The 21082-nt window shown below is 42.3% G+C and overlaps 1 protein-coding gene across 2 annotated transcripts in view; it reads right to left on the reverse strand.

The window, feature by feature from the left end:
* The window catches only part of klc3 (kinesin light chain 3), a 96394-nt gene that overhangs the window by 67962 nt on the left and 7350 nt on the right, over positions 1–21082 (reverse strand). For both annotated transcript variants that reach the window (XM_063060347.1, XM_063060346.1), the window contains exons 3-7: positions 18408–18635; positions 15453–15525; positions 12243–12468; positions 7386–7473; positions 5810–5911 (exon numbers count right to left, since the gene is read on the reverse strand). In XM_063060347.1, coding sequence (XP_062916417.1) covers positions 5810–5911; positions 7386–7473; positions 12243–12468; positions 15453–15525; positions 18408–18635 — 717 coding nt within the window. The remainder of the gene's footprint in view (positions 1–5809; positions 5912–7385; positions 7474–12242; positions 12469–15452; positions 15526–18407; positions 18636–21082) is intronic.

Below are 21082 nucleotides of genomic sequence, written 5' to 3' on the forward strand. Positions count from 1 at the left end.
AGGTGCACAAGCACACGTCTGTTGCACCTGATTTCACCTTGTGATGTTCTGGTCACAAACGATTGTAGTGCATGCTGCCGGACTATTGTTCCCTTGGTGAAATGGTCTGAAACCCAAACAGCTTCACCACTCCTAAGCAGCGACAAAGATTTTGCTCTGCGTCTGAGATCATGCATGCTCTTTATTTTCTCACGCTGTGTTGTCTCAAAATTTCTCATTTGTTTAAGAAGGGAAGGAAGAACAGGCAGGCTTGTTCTCAGTCTTTGGCCCATTGATAGCTCGACTGTAGTCATTTGCAAGAGGTGTGGTGTTGTGCTTTGTAGGGATCTTTTGCCTTCAGTAGGAGACTTTTAACAGTTTGCACTGCTCTTTCTACTTCTCCATTTGCCTGTGGGTACCGTGGACCGCTTGTCTGGTGTTTGAACTCACAGTCCCTAGCAAAGATTTTGAATTCTGAGCAGCTGACTTGCAGACCATTGTCCGATATAAGAGTCTCTGGTAATCCAAGGTGTGCAAATACAGGTTTCAGGTGCTGTATAACTGCTGCTGAGGATGCAGAAGACAGCTTGGGGCTCAACATTTTGTGAGTAGTAATCCACAGTAATCCCACCATGAAGCACAACTTTCCCACCCACCACTTTCTGCTTTCTCCAGGGATTGCTCCCTATGCAATCCCTTTGTCCATTTATTCCCTCCCCACTGACCTCCCTCCTGGCATTTATGCTTACAAGCGTAACAAGTGCTACACCTGCCCCAAACACCTCCACCCTCACTATCATTCAGGGCCCGAAACAGTCCTTCCAGTTGAGGCAACACTTCACCTGTGAGTCTATTGGGGTCACCTACCGTGTTCGGTGCTTCCAGTGTGGCCTCCTGTATATTAGGGAGACTGCCTTACTGAGTGCCTATGCTCCATCCGCCAGAAAAAGTGATCTCCCAGTGGCCACCCATTTTAATTCCATTTCCCATTCCCATTCTGACATGTCAACCTATGGCCTTCTCAACCATCATGATGAGGCCACACTCAGGTTGGAGGAGCAACAACTTAAATTCCATCTGGGTAGCCTCCAACCTGATGGCATGAACATCAATTTCTTGAACTTCCAGTAAATCCCCTGCCCCACCCCTTTACCATTCCTATTTCCTACTCTCACCTTAACTCCTTATCTGCCTATTACTTCCCTCTGGTGCTCCTCCCCCTTTTCTTTCTTCCATGGCCTTCTGTCCTCTCCTATCAGATTCCCCCTTCTCTAGCCCTGTATCTCTTTCACTAATCAACTTCCCAGCTCTTTACTTCACCTCTCCCCTTTCCGGTTTCACCTATCATCTTGTGGTTCTTCCCCCCACTCCCCCACTTTCTTACTCTGACTTATCTTTTTTACCAGTCTTGATGAAGGATCTCAGCCTGAGACGTCAGCTGTACTCTTTTCCATAGATGCTGCCTGGCTTGCTGAGTTCCTCCAGCAGTTTGTGTGTTATGCTTGGATTTCCAGCATCTGCAGATTTTCTCGTTTGTGAGAAAATATTTATTTCTTTTCAGCTCAAAATGTCTGTGCCTGCAATTTGCCATGGAAGGTCTGGGAATTCTGTGGGACAGGGATGACTTTTGTGCAGTTTACCGCATGCTTCATATAGGTTTACATAATCTCTCAGCTGTGTGCTCAGACCAGGCCACCATTCAGATTGCCTTGCTCTTAGGCGACATTTTTTGATGCCTTGATGGATTTGACTCATGAGTTTGGCGTGCATAGAAGCAGGAATAATGAGTCTGGAGCCCTTTAGCAGCAAACCATCAAGAATGGTGAGTGTGTTTCTTTCAAGCCAGTAAGGTCTGATTAATGAGCTCCTTTTGGAGCAACTGCCCATCCATGCTCACAATGTTGCATGATCATGCTGCAGACTTGATCCTTTTTCAACTCAGTATGAATTTTGTCCACTTTACTCTGTGATGCGGGAAAGCTTTGATATATCTGAGCTAAGTAGATTCTGGTGTCTTCCATGGGGGTGGACTCAGCTTCCATCCACTCAGTTTTGCGTGGCATCCTCTTCAGAAGGTCTGATGTTCTGAAGGATTTTCCAGGGACATGTTCAATGTCATAACAGTATTGCATAAGCCTCATTCCGAATCTTTGCGGATGTGAAGGTAAGTCACCCACGTTTTTCAAGCTAAGGACGCTGTCAGTTGGCTTGTGGTCTGTTTCAAGTAGGAATTTAGTGCCTATCAAGTAGCAGCTAAAGCATTCACAAGTGTACACAACAGCCAGTATCTCCTTTCTGATTTGGGCATTATGCTATTCAATGCTCTTGATGCATATGCCGCCGGTTTTACATAAGCACTCCCCCTAAGCTAAAGGAAGAGGTGTCTGCAGAGACCTTGGGTGTTTTGTTCAGATCAAAGAAAATCAATCATCAAAGTTGCTGGTGAATGCAGCAGGCCAGGCAGCATCTCTAGGAGGAGGTACAGTCGACGTTTCAGGCCGAGATCCTTCGTCAGGACTAACTGAAGGAACAGCTAGTAAGAGATTAGTCCTGACGAACGGTCTCGGCCTGAAACGTCGACTGTACCTCCCCTTAGAGATGCTGCCTGGCCTGCTGCGTTCACCAGCAACTTTGATGTGTGTTGCTTGAATTTCCAGCATCTGCAGAATTCCTTGTGTTTGCGTCAAAGAATATCAATGTTGGCAGAGAGATAAGCTCTGCTTTAAGTAATGAGAATGACCTCTGTAGTGCGTCCCAGGTTCAAACATTTCTCTGAGGGAGGAGGTCGTGTCATGGATTTGTTTTCTCCTCTAAATCTGGAATGAACTTTCCCATCTGGTTTATCATGTCAAGCAAATTGTGGATCTCTGATATATTCACAGGCTGTTTTGTTGTCCAAACTCCTGCCAGCTTACCTGAATTTGGTTGCACTCCCTCTGAGGATAGTTGGTGGCCTAAGAACTTCACCTCCAAATTCGCAAATTCACATTTCTTTTTGTTCAGGGTGATTCCAGCCTGTTTCAGTTTCTCCAAGGCAGCTTCCACTCTTCCGTCATGTTCTTCACTTGAGCCTCTGAAGATGAGTGTATTGTCCATGTGGAGGACTACTCCTTCTAGTCCGGACAAAGTTTCATTCATCCTTATCTGAGAGAGTCCAGGGGCTGATGAGATGCCAAAAGGTGGTCTCTTGAAGGCATAGCGTCCATATGGTATGATAAAGGCTGCGAGCTTCTTTAACTTGGGAGCTAAACAATCTGTCAGAACCCTGATTCTGCATCTAGTTTGGTGAAGAACCCAGCATACCCAATGTGTGCTCAACAGAGGGCAGAATAAACTTCTCCTGCCTCACTGAATTAATCAATTTTGTTAGCTCAACAGAGATGCTCACTGTGCCATCTGGCTTGGGAACAGGAACAATGCCCACACACCAGTCAGTAGGTCCATTCACTCTAGTTATGATGTCCAGCGCCTACATTCTCTCAAATTCAGCTTTGACTTTGATCATCAGTGGGACTGGTATACACCTCGATGTGGTCAGAAAATAAAGTGTTACTCCAGGCCTCAATTACATAAGGTACTCTTCTTTCAGACCCCAGGCCCGTGAACAACTCCAGGTATTTCTCCTACCGCTGAGCAATGTTTAGCAAATCCAACCTTGAAAAGAGATTCAGCTTCTTGATGGCATGTCGTCCCAGTAGAGGTGAGAACTTTTAACTGTTTCTCATTTTTACATATAGATGTTGCGAACATTCCTTTCGCACTGAGCTTATGTCTCCCGGGCCCCATCACCACTTTCTTTGTTGGGTTTAGTGTAATGCCAGTTTTCTGAACAGATGTTTGGGGATGGCTGTGACATCTGCCCCATCTGCCAGTGTCCATTTTGAACGTCACTACCTCATTTTGCAACTGAGCTGTAGAACACCAGCCTTGTCTATTTGAATCTGGAGCACCAAGGAAAGTTCTCTCTTTGGCTGAATCATGGCTTTCTTTGACTTCCTGATGAACTATTTTTGAGTGATACTGGCTTTTATAATGGCCAACTCTATTGCATTGGCAGCATTTCACTTCTTTTGCTGGACAGAGCTCTTTGATGCTGAATGGAGACTTGCCGCATCTCCTGTAGTTGGGCGTTTTGTTTGTTTTGTTTGAACTGAGCTCTACTGTTCCCTCTTTCTATTGTCTTTCTGACTGCACCCTTCTTTCTGTAGAGCTTCTAACTTTACCTCAACATTGTTTTCATGCCCTAGTTCTGCCTGTTGCTGACAAACATTCTCACTCTGCCTGACCAGAGTAATAGTTTACTCGGGTGTGAAACTTGCCTGCAACTGAAGTTTCTTTGACAATTTGGTGTCTAGTAGTCCAGCAACAATTCTGTCCCTAATGAGCTCATCTCTCAGGTTTTCATATGCACAGGGCATACAATGCTGTGATGAAATCATTTATACCTTGATCTGGTTCCTGTTTTCCGGAGTTGAACTTTGCTCTCTCATATATCACATTTCATTTTCCTGTGAAATATTCTTTGAATAGTCCTGCACTATTTTGTGCTCCTTTTTCCTGAGCATCTGTCAGTCCTGATCCACCCATGATGTCATCAGCTTTGTCACCCATGCAGTATATCAGTGTGCTTACTTGATGCTCTTCTGAAGCCCGAGTGAGATTGCTTGAACCCCTCAATCTCATAAAGTGTCTGAGCTATTTTTCAAAGTCCCTCGGTTTAGAGAAATCAAATGTCTCAGGCTCGGGGGGGGGGTCAGTTTATTAGGTAAGTAGATGTAGGTATTTGCTTGTTTATTATTTTATTTATTTGTACTATAGAAGTCTTATTTTCTCTCTCTCCTTGAGAGTTTGACTGACTCCTCTGCTGTGTCTGTGTTTCTGAGCATTTTCCCAGGCTAGTGGCCATGGATTATTACATTGTATCCACTCAAATGTGTTGCCTAGCAACCCTAGCCAGGTCTCCGCTCAATCTCAGTTAGCAACTAGCTTCGGTAGTCCAAGTCGCTAAGTCCCTGGACACCTCTCACAAATATATACGAATAAAAAAAGCCTTACTGTAAATTCTTTCTTGTTGGGGGGGTCTCCTTTGATCTGTAGCCTGAATTCATTGATGAGCAACTACTTTTGACACCATGTTGTGTTCATTATGGAGGGACAGTGCAGAGAACACACCAGCACGCCAGCATGCAGGCTACTCAGCTGAACTTTACGGATAACACTGCTTGTATAATATGTGAATTCCTCCTCCCACGTGGGAGTGGCTAACTGAGCGACACAGAAATAACATGAACTACCACAACACTTGTGAAATAAACCGCCCTTAAAGAGAGATCTACAGTAATAAAGTCAAAGTCAAAGCAATTTAAGACCATAAGATATAGTTGCAGAAGTAGGCCATTCGGCCCATCGGGTTTGCTCCGCCATTTAATCATGGGCTGATCTTCTAGTCATCCCCACTCCCCTGCTTTCACCCCGTACCCTTTGATGCCCTGGCTAATAAAGAACCTATCTATCTCTGCCTTAAATACACCCAATGACTTGGACTCCACAGCCACTCGTGGCAACAAATTCCACAGTTTTACCACCCTCTGACTAAAGTAATTTCTCCGCATCTCAGTTCTAAAAGGACGTCCTTCAATCCTGAAGTCGTGCCCTCTTGTCCTAGGATCTCCTACCATGGGAATTTATTATCAAAGTACGTATATCTCACCAAATACTACCTTGAGATTCACTTTCTTGCAGCATTTACAATAGAACAAAGAAATACAATAGAATCAATGAAAAACTAACACAAAGCCTGACAAACTAGTAAGGATTCTCATTTTCTTACCTTTTCCCGGATTTCCAGAGCTCTCTTACACAGTGGTTCTGCCTCTTTATATTTTCCTCTTTTGCCAAAGAGAACGGCAAGATTATTCAGAGTGGCAGCCACCTGCACGGAACGAGTGAAAGGACAGGTGAGTTTAGAGAGTCTTTTTGTCTTCCCACACAACTCTATTTAGTCTGCTATACCCTTTCACCATACTGCACAAATATCATGGCCTTGTTGACTGCCACAATGAGGCAACTCTCAGGTTGGAGGAGCAATACCTTATAGTCTGAGTAGCCTCCAACCTGAACATCTATTTCTCTGACTACTGGTAATTTCTCCGCCTCTCGCCTCTCTTTTTCCATTCCTCTTCTGGTTCCTCTCTTACCCCTTCTCTTCTCCTCACCCTGCCCATCACCTCCCACTGTTGCCCCTTCCATGGTCCACTCCTCTCTGCTGTCAGATTCCTTCTTTTTCAGCCCTTTACCTTTTCCAGCCATCACCTCCCAGCTTCTCACTTCATTTTCCCCCCTCTCTGGTCTTACCCCTCGCCTCCTCCACCTTCTTATTCAGGCTTCTTCCCCCTTCCCTTCCAGTCCTGATGAAGGGTCTTGGGCTGGGACATTGACTGTTGATTCCCATCCATACATGCTGCCTGCGTTGCTGAATTCCTCCAGCTTTCAAGTCCCATTAATGACCTTTCCTGACAATTCTACAACTAGGCACTGCCATGGACTTGTTTGCACTGGTCTGCTGAGCATGATGGATTTTAATTGCTCCATCTTTAGTAGCCATCTCTTTGAATGCCTTGAACATAAAGCTGGGACTCTGGCACGGTAATGTAGCGGCTGGTGTAATGCTATAACTATGCCAGATGGAAGATCAAAGTGAAATTCTCACTGCTGTCTGCAAGGAGCTTGTACGTAACCGCGTGGGTTTTCTCCAGGTGCTCCAGTTTCCTCCCAGACTCCAAAGACGTACAGTTAGAGTTAGTGAGTTGTGGGCATGTTATGTTGACTTTTCCGAGGTGCCTGGCACAATCCTTGCTGATTTGTTTTGACGCAAACAACACATTTCACTTCATGTTTCAAAGTACACGTGGCAAATAATGCTATTCAAGTCAGATGTAATAATGGTTAACACAGGAGGGGATGTTTTGAGCTGAGAACTTTCATCAGGACTGGAAAGGAAGGGGGAAAGAATCCAAAATAAGAAGGTGGAGAGGGGAGTTTAAGCTGGCAAGCGACAGATGAAGCTAGCACATCTTGGACTACGTTGGTTGTTGATGCAAATAGCACATTTCACTATATGTTTCAATGTACATGTGACAAATAAAGCTAACCCAATCTTTGGAAAAAAAAAGGATGTGTCTCCCTAAACATCACCATCTCTCCATATACTTTACATTGTGCTTTTAACAAGCTCCCTTCACTATGGCTTGGTGCCGTTAATGAGGGAGAAGTCCTTTGTGATATTTTGCCACGTTAGAAGTTCTGGTTTTGACTAACATCTGCCCCATCTGTCCCAGGTACTTTCCTTCCAAGCAGCCATAATAACCCAGCCTAACTACGGTTATACATAAAGAAATTAAACTAACTGCTGGATGATCTTGGCCGAGGGTTTTCTCCCGGATTGTCAGGGCATCATTTAAAAGATTGGCCGCTTCTTTGTATTTGTTCTGATCCCTGTAAAAATCAGACAAATAATTGTTAACAGAAGACACAAGAGAATACAGACACCATTATCTGGAGCAAGAAACAACCTGCTGGAGGAGCTCAAAGGATTAGACAGCATCTGCTGGGGGAAAAGGAGAAGTTGACACTGTGGTTCAAACCCTGCATGAGGAATGCTTCCAAGTGGCACGTTGAAGCAACTGGATGCTGCAACAACTGACAGCCGCAAAAATACTTAGGAGAGGCTGCGGCAGGATTAGAGAGGCTGTGCTAGAGATTCACAGCAAAGTATTGTTCACCAGCTAAAACACCCTGTTGGAATCTGGAAGGGAGATGATGATTCCTTCCAACATTATTTGCATTAACAACACCAAACAGTGAAGAATGATAGAAATATAATGGGTTGATTGTTGTAAGTGCAACATATGGCTTTCTTAATAATCCACTGAGTATTAAAAGAGCTCTATAATACCAGCTGACATGGAGATCTGGACCCTCGCCATAGTGTTGTTTTATTCCCTTTTTGACAGAACAGCTGTCACCCTCCTAAGCCTCGCACAAGTGCGTTCGATCGCACTAATGTTGGGAGTGTGGATGATGTGACAATTGAGGCTCACCCTGCTTTTACCCGACATGTGTTGTTGTAGCAGTGCTCACTGGACAGTGGTTAGAGTGGAAACCTTGACCAATGGAAATCCTTCCCCCGCTCTCCGTAACTCTGCCAACCATACAACTCTCTTTCTGAAATCTCAATACTCTTTTCCTTTTGACCACCTGTACAATGTGCATTTCTGCCATTGGCAGCAGGTTATGTTCCTAACTGCCTAAGCTCTAAGCTCTAGAACTCTCACTCCCAAAATATCTCTAACATTTTCTACAACACTTTCCAAAGCCAATTTCAATGGCCGAGCTCACTGCTACTTGCACTAATATGGCTTAATACCAAATTTTGCTTTGTGATCCTTCGGTGAAGTCCCTTAGGATATTTCCTATGTTGCAAAGATGCAAGACGTGCTGAAGCTGTATAGCTCAGGGATGAAAATCTCATTTGCTTTCAGACAGTTGCAGGAGCATGGTTGTATTTGTAATTTAGAAATTCTAGCAGCCAACTTGTGCAGAACAAGATCCTACAGTCATCCGGGAACAAAACAGACTGCAGATGCTAGAACTTGGACCAACAAATAATATAAAATTTTGACAATTCCTTCCACAACCCTCCACCCTCCACAAAGGCTGCTCAATCCAGAGGGTGATAAATGCCTGTGGAGGCGAAGTCACTGGGTATATTTAAAGTAGAGGTTGATAGGTTTGTGATGTGTAAAAGCGTCAAAGGTTACAGGGAAAAGGCAGGAGAATGGGATTGAAAGGAAAGATCAGCCACGATCGAATGGCAGAGGGTTAAATGGCCTAATTCTGCTCCAATGTTTTATGGTCTAATGACCCACTAAGTTTCTCAGTAGACTGTTTACTGCACCATTTTGCAATGACTCTATAATTACTGTTCATTCACTTCTTGTCACTCCATTCACAGCACAACTGCTCTCTATAACAGCTGCAGGAAAGTTAACAGCTTGGAGAATGTGAAAATCCAACTCCAGTTTCATTATTGACATTTACTTATTCAGTCACCCAGACAGTCGGAAAGGGAACATTTGTAAATATGGGGCACAGGTGTGTATTGGGCAGAAAGATAAATTCATATTGGTGTAGATTAAACCATGAAAGTACAGCACTGTTATCACTGCATGTTCTCACAAGGTAGATTTACAACAGATTTAGGAAGTTCATTATATAAAGAACAAATTATTTTCTCAAGTAGCGAGACATTCCCAGAAGCCCTCTACAAATGGAAATGTTTTTAAAATTAATTGATCTTAATACAGATGGAAAGCGACAAGACCCCAGAGATCTAGCTGATTCATTAACCTCTAGCTGAGTTAAACTATGACCTGTAGTCTCAGCAATTTTAAAGCGATCAGCTGAGGTTAACATACATCAACTAGGCATACATTTCATAGAACAGTACAGGTGTTTTGGCCCACAATGTTGTGCCCATCTTATCGGGAAGCTTAACATAAAGGAACCCTTAGGAGGAAGTGATCATAATATGATTGAAGTTTGAAAGGGAGAAGCATAAGTCACATGTATCAGTATTCCTTTGCAATGGAATAAATGGAATTACAGGGGCATGAGAGTGGAGTTGCCTAAGGTATTGGAGGGGGATACTGGTGGGGATGACGGCAGAACAGAGGTGGCTGAAGTTTCTGGGAATAGATCACAAGGTGCAGGATAGATATATCCCACAGAAGTTGTTCTCAAATGAGAGGGTAGGCATCTGTGGCTGACAAGGGAAGTTAAGGACTGCATAAAAGCCAAGGAAAGGACATATAATGTAGTAAAAGTGAGTAGGAAGTGGATGATTGGGATGCTTTTAAAATCCAAACAAAAGGCAACTAAAAAAAGCTGTAAGATGGGAAAAGATGAAATATGAGGGAAAACTAGTCAATAATATAAAGCAGAATACTAAAAGTTATTCAGTTATATAAAGAGTAAAAGGGAGGTGAGAGTTGATATTGGACCACTGGAAAATAATGCTTGAGAGGTAGTAATGGGGGACAAAGAAATGGCAGATGAACCTAATGGGTACTTTGCATCTGTCTTCACTTTGGAAGACACTAGCAGTGTGCCAGAGGTTTGTAAGTGTCAGGGAGCAGGAGTGAGTGCCATTGCTATTACAAAGGAAAAAATGGTAGGTAAACTCAAAGGTCTTAAGGTGGATAAGTCACCTGGACCACATCCCAGATTCCTGAGAGAGGTTGTTGAAGAGATAATGGATGCATTGTCATGATCTTCAAGAATCACTTGGTTCTGCATGGTCCCGGAGGACTGGAAGATTGCAAATGTCACTCCACTCTTTAAGAAGAGAGGAAGGCAAAAGAAAGGAAATTATAGGCCAATTAATCTAACTTCAGTGGGTGGGAAAGTGCTGGATTCTATCATTAAGGATGAGGTTTCAAGATACTTGGAGACTAATGATAAAATCAGTCAGAGACAGCATGGTTTCTGTAAAGGGAAATCTTACCTGACAAATCTGTTAAGAGTACTTCGAGAAAGTGATAAGTAGGATGGACAAAGGAGAGGCAGTGGATATCATTTACTTTAATTTTCAGAAGGCATTTGATAAGGTACCACTCATTATGCTGCTTCACAACATAAAATCCTGTGGCGTTACAGGAAAGATACTGGTATGAATAGAGGAACGACTGACAGGCAGGAGGCAGCAAGTGGGGAAAAAAGGGGGCCTTTTCTGGTTGGTTGCCAGTGACGAGTAGTATTACTCCGGCGTCAGTATTTTTTATGTTGTTAGTCACTGATTTAGATAATGGAATTGATGGCTTTGTGGATGATACAAAGATAGGTGGAGGGGTAGGTAGTGATGAGGAAGCAATGTGATTGCAGCAGGACTTAGACTAATTGGAAGAATGGGCAAAAAAGTGGCAGATGGAATACGGTGTTGGGAAATATATGATAATGCGTTTTGGTAAAAGGAATAATAGTACACACTATTATCTAAGTGGGGAAAAAATTCAAACATCAGAGGGGCAAAGGGACTTGGGAGTCCTTGTGCACGACTCCCAGAAGATTAATTTACAGGTTGAGTCTGTGGTAAAGAAGGCAAATGCAATGTTGGCATTTATTTCAAGGGGAGTAGAATATAAAAGCAAGGAGATAATGCTGAGGCTTTATAAGACACTAGTCAGCGCACACCTGGAGTATTGTCAACAGTTTTGGGCCCAATATCTCAGAAAGGATGTGTTGTCATTGAAAAGAGTCAGAGGAGGTTCACGAGGATGAATTTGGGAAGGAAGTGGTTAACATATCAGAAGCATTTGGCAGTTTTGGGCCTGGAATTTAGAAGAATGTTGGGGGCGGGGGGGAATCTCATTGAAGCCTACCGAATGTTGAAAGGACTAGGTAAGGTGGATGTGGAGAAAGTGTTTCCTAAAGTGGGGTTATCCAGAACTAGAGGACACAGCCTCAAAATTGAGGGGTGACCTTATAGAACAGAGGTAAGGAGGAATTCTTTTAGCCAGAGGGGACTGAATCTGTGGAATGCTCTGCCATAGACTGCAGCAGAGGCCAAGTCTGTAGGTATATTTAAAGCGAAAGTTAATGGCTTCCTGATCTGTCAGGGCATCAAAGGATATGGTGAGAAGGCAGGTGTATGGGGTTGAGTGGGGTCCAGGATCAGCCATGATGGAATGGTGGAGCAGACTCGATGGGCTGAATGGCCTAATTCTGCTCCTATGTCTTATAGACCTTTGGATCTAATCCAAGAACTATCTAACCCTTTCCTCCCACATAGCTGTTCATTTTTCTTTCACTATATGCCTATCTAAAAGGCTCTTAAATGCCCCTAATGTATCTGCCTCTGCTCTTACCCCAGTAATGTATTCACACATCCACCACTCTCCGTGCAAATAAAACTTACCTCTGACATTCTCCTATACTTTTCTTCAATCACCTTAAAGTCATGCCTGTCCTATAAGCAATTGGTCTAAGCTTGATATAATTCCAAGATTCTTAATTGTGCCAATATTAAGTACAACACACATAAAATGCTGGAGGAGCTCAACAGGTCAGGCTGCTTCTATGGAAAGGAATAAGGAGTTGATGTTTTGGACAGAGACCCATATCCAGCATCTACAGAATCTCTTGTGTTTACAATATTTGTTGTTAAAACTGATGGCAGAGTCATTTATTAAAAGAATGCATCTTACCTGTATACTAGGGCCAGGATATTTAACATAGTGGCCACGTCGGGGTGGTTATGGCCTGATGTTTTCTCCAGGTCTTCTAGGGCTTGCTTACAAAGTGGGACAGCCACTTCATAACGGCCCTGTGAAGCATACTGTATGACCAGATTGTGGAGCGTTCGCAGCCTTGCTGGGATCTCGTATCCACCTTGCTGCGCTGCTGCAGCCGCACTGCTGCGTGACTGGTGCACTGCAAGACCCAGAACATGATCACAAGTCAATGACTTCCACAACTACCTGCAGCTTTCTCTGCAGCTCAGTATACCTCCCATATTCCAGCCCTACCCATCTTCATTCCCCCTCTTTTACTTTAGTCATAGAGGTCCTATTTATGCATCACAAACAAAATGCTGCATGAACTCAGCAAGTCAAGCAGCATCTATGGAGAGGAATAAACACAAGACATTTTGAGCTGAGACCCGTCGTCAGGACTAGAAATGAAGGGGGATAAATCCAGAATATGAGGTGTTACCCAGATAGAATATGAGGAGTTCCTCCTTCAACTTTAAGCAAGCTGTACAAGGATATCGCAGTACCACTTTTTGTTTTGAATTATCTGGGGATATAGGCTCTTCAGGATCACCCACCCCCGAGCCTATTCATTTTGGACTATCTGGGGATGTAGACATGCCAGGGTCACATACAACCCTAGATATGTGGATGGTTACGAAAAATAGGCAGCACTGTAAATAGTGCAAAAGGTAAAGAAAAATTACAGGAACATCTTGATCAGCAAGATATACAGACTGAGGATTGACAAGTGGCTTTCAACCCAGATAAATGTGAGGCAGGGCAATTTTGGGATATTAAATGAGAGTAGGACTTTTACAGTGAATGTTAGGACCAAGGAGTATAAATGTATAATTCACTGGAAGTGGTGTCACAAATAGATAAGATGATGACGAAGGCTTTTGGCATGCTGGTCTTCATCAGTCAGGGCACAGCATAGGAGTTTGAAAGTTATGGTGCAGTTATATAAGATGTTGATGAGGCTACTCTTGGAGCATTGTGTATAGTTTTGATCGCCCTGTTATAAGGAAAGATGTTATTAAACTAGAAAGAGTACAGAAAGATTTACCAGGATGTTACCTGCACTTGGGGAGCCTGAGTTACAAGGAGAGGTTGCATGGACTAGGATTTTATTTCCTGTAATGTAGAAGATTGAGTGACCTGATGGAGATCATGAAGGGCATAGAGAAGGTAGAGAAGAGTACATAGTCTTTTTCTCAAGGAGGGGGTACTAAAAACCAGACAGCATTGGTTTAAGATTAGAGGTGAGAGATTTAAAAGGGACATCAGAAGCAGCTTCTTCATTCAAAGGGTGGGGTGTATTTGGAATGAGCAGTCAGAAACAGTAGTTGAGGCAGACACATGAGCAACATTTAAAAGCCATCTGGGTAAGTACATGGAAAGGAGAGGTTTCGAAAGATAAGGTAAACATGATTAAATGGGTGAGCTCACAAGGCAACACAGCTGTCATAGACGAACGGGTTGAAGGCCCTGGTTCAATTACATGACTATGTCTCTAAGCCAACCGCATATTTTACAGGACAAAGTAACAGGAGTAACTTTCAATTTTGACCTAATTATCTTTTATTTCTGTGTGTTCTCTCGATATTGTTAATAAGATCTTGGGACTTACCTGAGAATTTTTTTTTATGCCTAAAAATAGGAATGCCTCAAACCTGAAGAATTTTACCTGAATTGGTTGTTTGATCAATTTCAGATCCTGGCAATATCAAAGTCAGCAAGTAATTCCCCCATTCCAACTTTCACCTCCAGCAAACTGTACATAACTTTGAGGGAGGAGAAGCCGAATTAATAAAGGAAAAGTTTTTCAAATCAGATATGGAGCTGATTGTTAACTCTCTGCCTGGCTAATGACTGGTAGTGATGAATCCCTGGCAGACGAAAGATTTCACAAAACCATACCCAGATCGACAAGATCCTTTACGGAAGGGATTCTGTTGTACTTATCTGGTCTGGCCTGCATGTGACTACTGACCAGCAGCTTTCATCCTCACTCTGAATTAGCCTGGCAGGGAATTTAGTTGCTTGAAAAACAGCACACACAGGATGAGCACCTTTAACACAGCTACAGCTCACCACTAACTTCCTATCGCGATACATCATAGCTTGGTATGGCAGGCAACCTGCTCTGAATATGCCGTCAACAAAATGGCACGTTATGTCCTTCACAAAACCAGCCTCCCCTCCATCGACAGGCTGAAAAGACAGTGTGTCAGTCAGGATGAGAACTGATCTCACTCGTTCTCTGTGATGGTCATCTCCAAGGCACTGAGGCGATGAAGACTGCCCCGGCTGCTGTGCCCTGTGCCTGCTAATAGATGAACTGATAATCGAGGCATTGGGCCTACTCTGGGCTGCTCCGGGGTTCGGATCTGAGGACTCATTTTTGGTTCAGAATGCTGTTGTTCGCTTCAATTGTTTGCATGATTTTTATTTATTTTCCGCTCTTGCGCATCAAGTATGGGTCTTTTATTTTTATTTGTATTCTTTTTTTCTTTAATTGGGTTCTTTTGGGTTTCTTGCTTTGTGGCTACCTGTAAGCAAGCCATCTCAAGGTTGTATAATGTATACATTCTTTGATAATAAATGAATCTTGAATCAACTCATTCTACACTTCCTCCAGCCTTGGAAAGCATCTACAAAGACCCTTCCCATCTCAGTCATTCTCTCTTCTCCCCTCTTCCATTGGGTAGAAGTTACAAAAGCCTGAAAATATACACAACCAGGCTCAACTACAGCTGTTAGAAGACTATTGAACACACCCCTTGCATGATAAAGATTAACGTTTGATCTCAATCTGCCTCATCATGGCCCTGTATAATTTCTCTGCATTGTTACTGCTTTTCCCTTGCATTTCCTTGATATAATAATGTAATGAAATAATTGGTATGGATGGCATGCAAAACATTGGTCACATGGGTTTAATTGGGTACAGGCTGATTGCACTGAAGGGGCCTGTCAACATGCTATATCTCTGAAATAAAATTAAAAAAACTGTTTTCCATAGTGTTACAGTACATGTGACAATAATAAACCATTACTTCTCCAGACAATGAGGAATGGGCAATAAATTATGCTCAAATCCTGTGAATGAGTTCAATAAAACATTAGCGTTGTTTGACTCAACATTTACACAATACATACACTGACTCTGGTCATCCTCATTTGGAAAAAGATCATCCAGTGATCCTCTTGACAACGCACTGTCTTTGTCTTCCTGAAAAATTAACAAATTAGGAAGAAATGTCATGAAAAAATCATATATACAATACTGTTGATGGATCTTGATACTTTTGTGATCCAAACTCTAGAATGAGGTATAAAACTTATTGCTTACGATCGTTTTATTAAGCGTTATAAAAGCGGAAGACTATCAAGAGAGGGATAAAGGAAAAAGCAGCTGTGGTTGACTCATACTCAGACTAGAGATCAAAAATTCCAGTGGCAACAATTAACCTATAAAATAGCCAGAATTTAGTGTAGTGACACCTGCTACAGAAAACTACAGAGTTTCTAGAAAAATATAGAAACAGCTGCACTGTAATTGCTGGAAATTTCACTGAATGATCACAAGCAAGCATAGGAAAGTTACACTACAAGAAAATAACAATTCTACACCCTAATTCAACACAGTTCAGAAACTACTTGACTGACTGGCATGTGAGAATTTCAGTGGCCATGAAAGTGAAATAGATAAGGGATTGCAGATTGCTGTGGGAGAACTTTTTAGGATGGAGACAAGAAAACTGGGAATGCCTGACCACAGGGTGAGCTGGAGCTATAACTTTAGAACCCGGCTACTCAACCAAAGGGTAAATGGAACCATTTAAGCATCAGGCTCAGGTCAGAATGTTTTTGAAAAGAGGTAGCAACTCCCTCTTCAGAAACAAATTTAACAGTTGGCATTGTTTGACTTCATTGCTGTGTTGTACATATGCCACATCCCAGGCTGTTTTTTTGTGCACGGTGGGCCCAGAGCAACAGGGAGAGAGACTGGTGACCTTAGCTAGGAAGACAAGTGATGCACAAACCAAAACCTACTGAGCGCTGTCAAATGAAACTAAAGCAGCAGCTTTTCTACTTGAGGTTGACTGGACCAGATTACTGATTTAAAGATTAGCTTGATTTGCCACATGTACATAGAAACATACAGTGAAATGCTTCATTTCTGTCAACAGCCCGCAGATGTGCTGGGGACAGCCGACAAGTGCCTCTACACTTCAGATGGCAACAAAGTCTGTCCATAACTAACCCCAACCTAGACACCTTCTGGAATGTGGCGGGAAACCAAAGCACCCAGAGGAAATCCACAGAGTCACGGGGTGAATGTACAAACTCCTCACAGACAACAGCTGGAATTGAACTCCAATCTTTTGATTGCGGGCACTGTGAAACTTTATGCAAACTGTTATGCTATGCAATGTAAAGTCCAAATCTGTGATTTGGGCATTACGATGTATCCTTAGACTTGGATCTGATTCAATATGGCCACAGCTTGGTAAGGCTTTGGATGTTATCTGTACATGGACCTCTGTGACTGGTCCAGCAGTCGAAATCAACTCATTCAGAAAAACATGTCAACAGAAAGAGCACAGGAAACAGAATTTATGACAGACACTTTAGCAAAACCCTTTCCAATTAAAGCAAAGTGACTTATGAGCAGAGCACTGTTGAATACATATTACAGCTTTTAAATTAATTTCAACCATTTCTAGCTGTGTGTCCTGGATTGGTAGACAAAAATGAGCAAATCAATTTCAGCCTGCATTGAGAATATATGCAATTGTCACAAAATTGCCCATTACTGGAAGTAGGCTGTTCAACCTATTTTCTGTAAACTGGCCCTTTGAGTGAGCTATTTAACAAATCCCCTTGTACCCGAAGTACTATATATTTTTCTCAGTGGCGTAATGGTTAGCATAATGCTATTACAGTGCTTACAAACCCAGGTTTAATTCCCAGCACTGTCTGTAAGGAGTTTATACATTCTCCCATGATTACATGGGTTTTCTCTGGCTGCTTCGATTTCTGCTCACATCCCAAAGTTTAATTGGTCACATGGGTATAACTGGGTAGTGTGGGCTCATTGAGCTAGAGGGGACTCCCCTTCCTTTTGATTATACTTAACTAAATTGTTTTGCAATCAACAATGGTTTCAGTTCTAAATGTTCCTGCATTACGTTCATGATATCAGCAAACCTCATTCGGCTGATTTGGTTGGAGCAGTCAAACTTCTATGCAAACTGTGTGTTTTTTCACCTCTTGCACTCAGCAACATTAGCACTTCCTTTTCATTGGCTATTTTATTTGCTTCAAAATATTGCACAATTTGTTCAGAATCCAGTTATCTGTTGTGCAATTGAACGTATCTATCTTTCCAATGTAGCCATCATTTCTGCTTTTTTTGTATTTATTATTATCACCTGATATTCACTGTTTATGAACCCAAGATTTTTGTCTATATTCTGCCTTTTTTTTAAACTTGACCGTCTCTCTCCCTTCTGAAAAACACATACTGTGCTTTTTTTCCCCTTAATGTCTCTACTACTCTCCCCTTCCAAAGAAGGAAAATGTGCTGCACTTCAACAGGAAGGTAGTCATCTCAGGTTCATTATAAAACTTCCTGAATTCCACTGTTACATTTTGTAATTCCAAAAACTAACTGTAAGAAAAACACAGAGCTGGGGATACCCAGGTACTTAGTTTCTTTTCTTTAGTGGGGCTCTCACATATGACATGGTGGCATAATGACCTATGCCATCAACATTCATTTAGATATAATCCGTAATAAATTATGTAAACAAATAACGCTTAATCAAACAATATATTTACAATATTACTTAAATGTTACTAAAATATTAAATATACAATGGAACTGCTTTACAGTGCGAGCGACCCGGTTTAATTCCTGTCGCTCTCTCCCTATTCTCCCTATGACAACACGAGTTTCCTCTGGATGCTCCAGTTTCCTCCCACATTCTACAGACTGCCAGATTTATAGTTTAATTGGTTACATGGCAGCACAGGCTCGTTGGACCAGAAGGGCCTGTTGCCATGCTATATCTTTAAATAAATAACAATAAATGAGTGCTGACATACCGCTGCTTCCTCGTCATCATATTTCTTCATTTGGTTCATGAACTCCAGGTGCTTCTTTTCCTCCTCCAGTTGCGCCACTGTCTGCTCGCTTTTCTGCAGCTTCTGCTGGGTGCCGGCTAACTCATCCCGCAGCCACTGGTTCTCCTGGCACAGACGGCGAACCTGTGCCCTCAGCTTCTGCTTCTCGGCCTCCACCATACTGAGGTGGTTAGACAGAGCTGTCACCACCTGAAATACACAAAGTACACAGAAAAAGTTGGAATACTCAGCAGATTGGGCAGCATCGGCAGAGGCAGAAATGTTAGAGTTGCTGTTTTTATTTCAGATAAGTAGCATGTGCAACATTTTGTGCTTTAACTCTAAAATAAAAGCTATCTGAAGGCCTCCAAATCTCTCCAGGAATTGACTTGGTTGTAGTTCTGGCCATATCCTTATAAGTTTGCTCAACCTTGACTTTTTTTGCTTGTGCAGGAGTATATCTGACCTTCCTCTTTGTTATGCTGAACTGAAGACCTGGATGCACTTTGCATCTGGCCCTTCAGGTGTGAACAAGCAATACCTTAAAACAGCGCAACACTCTCTATTTAAATGAGGTATCTGGCCTTGATTAAATAAAGTACAGGCAAGTGCTTTGTTTTTCTTTATTTAGCTTTATCACTATGTTTTTAATTAATTCCTATCAAGAGATAAATTAGCAGAAGTATAATTTGATAAGGTGGTACAGCAGTAGAGTCATTGCCTCCAAATGCCAGAGATCAGGATTCAATCCTAACCTTTGGTGCTGTCTGTGTGCAGTTAATATGGTTTCTCTGTGACGGCAATGGTTTCCTCCGGGTGCTCCAGATTCCTCCCATATATCAAGGATGAGTAAGTAATCAAGTTAATTGGCCAGTAGGGCCAAATCACCACTAAGTGTCAAAGAGTGGTAGTGTATTGATAAAGCAACACAAACTTTGATTAGTCATGTTTTCCAGATGCCTAGCTCATATCTCCCCAATCAGACCCTTTACTCCCAGTTGAAGGAAGGTCAGCGAGCCCCTGGTAGGCAAAGAAAACACTTCAAAGGTAACATCAGCCTGAAGAAATTCAACATTACATCCAAAAACTGGGAAGACATTGCACTCAATAGATTAGATGAAGGCTATCTGTTAAAACAGGGAGCTGCACTACATGAGAGCAATCTCCCCATGCTGTACAGAACAAGCGGCAGCTGCGACAGAAGAAAATGAACAACCAAATCACTAACTACAGCTACCACTTAATTGTGTCCACGTTGCACCAGGATATGTGGATCCTGGATTGGTCTCTCCAACCACATGAGGACCCACTGTTACATACCTCATGGATATCTTGTGACTGTCTTATGACCATGATGTAATGGTCTTTTGGAGGTCACCTGATGTAATTTTCCCACCGATGTGAGGTCACGTGATGACATGTTCACCACGGGTATAAAAGGAGACCCCTGGGGTGACGCAGTTAGTTTTCCAGTTAGAACGTTAGCCAGATACTCCGCTCCGCTGTGTATTTGCCTTATGACGCAGTTTTGATTTAAACGGAGTTTTACTTTCTATTGTAAGGTACAAAAGTGTTGGGCAGGCAGTTTAACCAATAGTTACCAGATTTGTTGATGTACCTTTTCAGTAATATTCGAGAGTGAAGACGGGAACCTTAAGGAGTTGTCTGACGGTTGAAAGGATCGGCCATTATTGAATTCGTTCAAGTAAGAGTGATCTGCATGAGATAGCCTCTGATAAAAGCAGCAGAAAGGTTGTGCAGTATCTAATATCCAGAGGGAAAGGTCATTGCTTTTAAACTGTTTTATTTCCGTTGTTGTGAATCTTGCGAACGAGGCAGGATCTGGCTGGGATCGACCGTGACGTCGTGTCTTCATGGAATTCTTTACTTCAGGAAAGTCTCTCCTAATTGACTGTACAAATCTCTTGGACTTTTGAATTTGCCATTCTAAGAACTGTGTTTGAATTTACCACTTTAAGAACTGTTTTCACATTTATCGCTTTAAGAACTAGTACTGAGTGGCAGTTTGTTAAATGGCCGCATAGCAGTTTACTTACAGTTAAGATCTGTTTGCTTGTTTATTTTTAATATTGAGCAGAGTTCAATAAATGTTTGATTGTTTTTATAAAACCTGACTCAATTCGATTGATACTCATTGTTGCCGATCACATGACACCACTAATAGACAACACCTTAGGAGAACATCATACTCAATTTGAGTGATCGCACTACTACTAGAATATTGATGAGATTGTGGGGGAATAAATATTGGGAATAATGAAGGATTAGTGTAAACAATGGTCTTGATGGGATGAAGGGCCTGTTTCTGTGCTGTATGACTATATGACTTCATTGAATCTGTGGCAACGAAGAGCTGTTCTGAATGAAGCAATTGCTCCAAGCAACAAATTAGACAAGCTTTCACCTTCCCCTGGCAGTGGAACTAGAGATGTTAAACTGACGTAAAATCTAGGAAATTTTCAGACAATGTCTCCTTCTATAATTTTAAAAAATTATTTAAATCTATTTACATTTTTGAGTATCTTGAGATCCTCCTCCAGTCATGGTTTGTTCCACTGTGTAGAGAAGCTATGGCAAACATGTCTCCAGGCTGATCTAACCCAGCCTTGATACAAGTCCAGGCAGTGGGATAGTTT

The sequence above is a fragment of the Mobula hypostoma genome, chromosome 10 (genome assembly GCF_963921235.1).
Source record: "Mobula hypostoma chromosome 10, sMobHyp1.1, whole genome shotgun sequence".
Classification (NCBI taxonomy): domain Eukaryota; kingdom Metazoa; phylum Chordata; class Chondrichthyes; order Myliobatiformes; family Myliobatidae; genus Mobula; species Mobula hypostoma.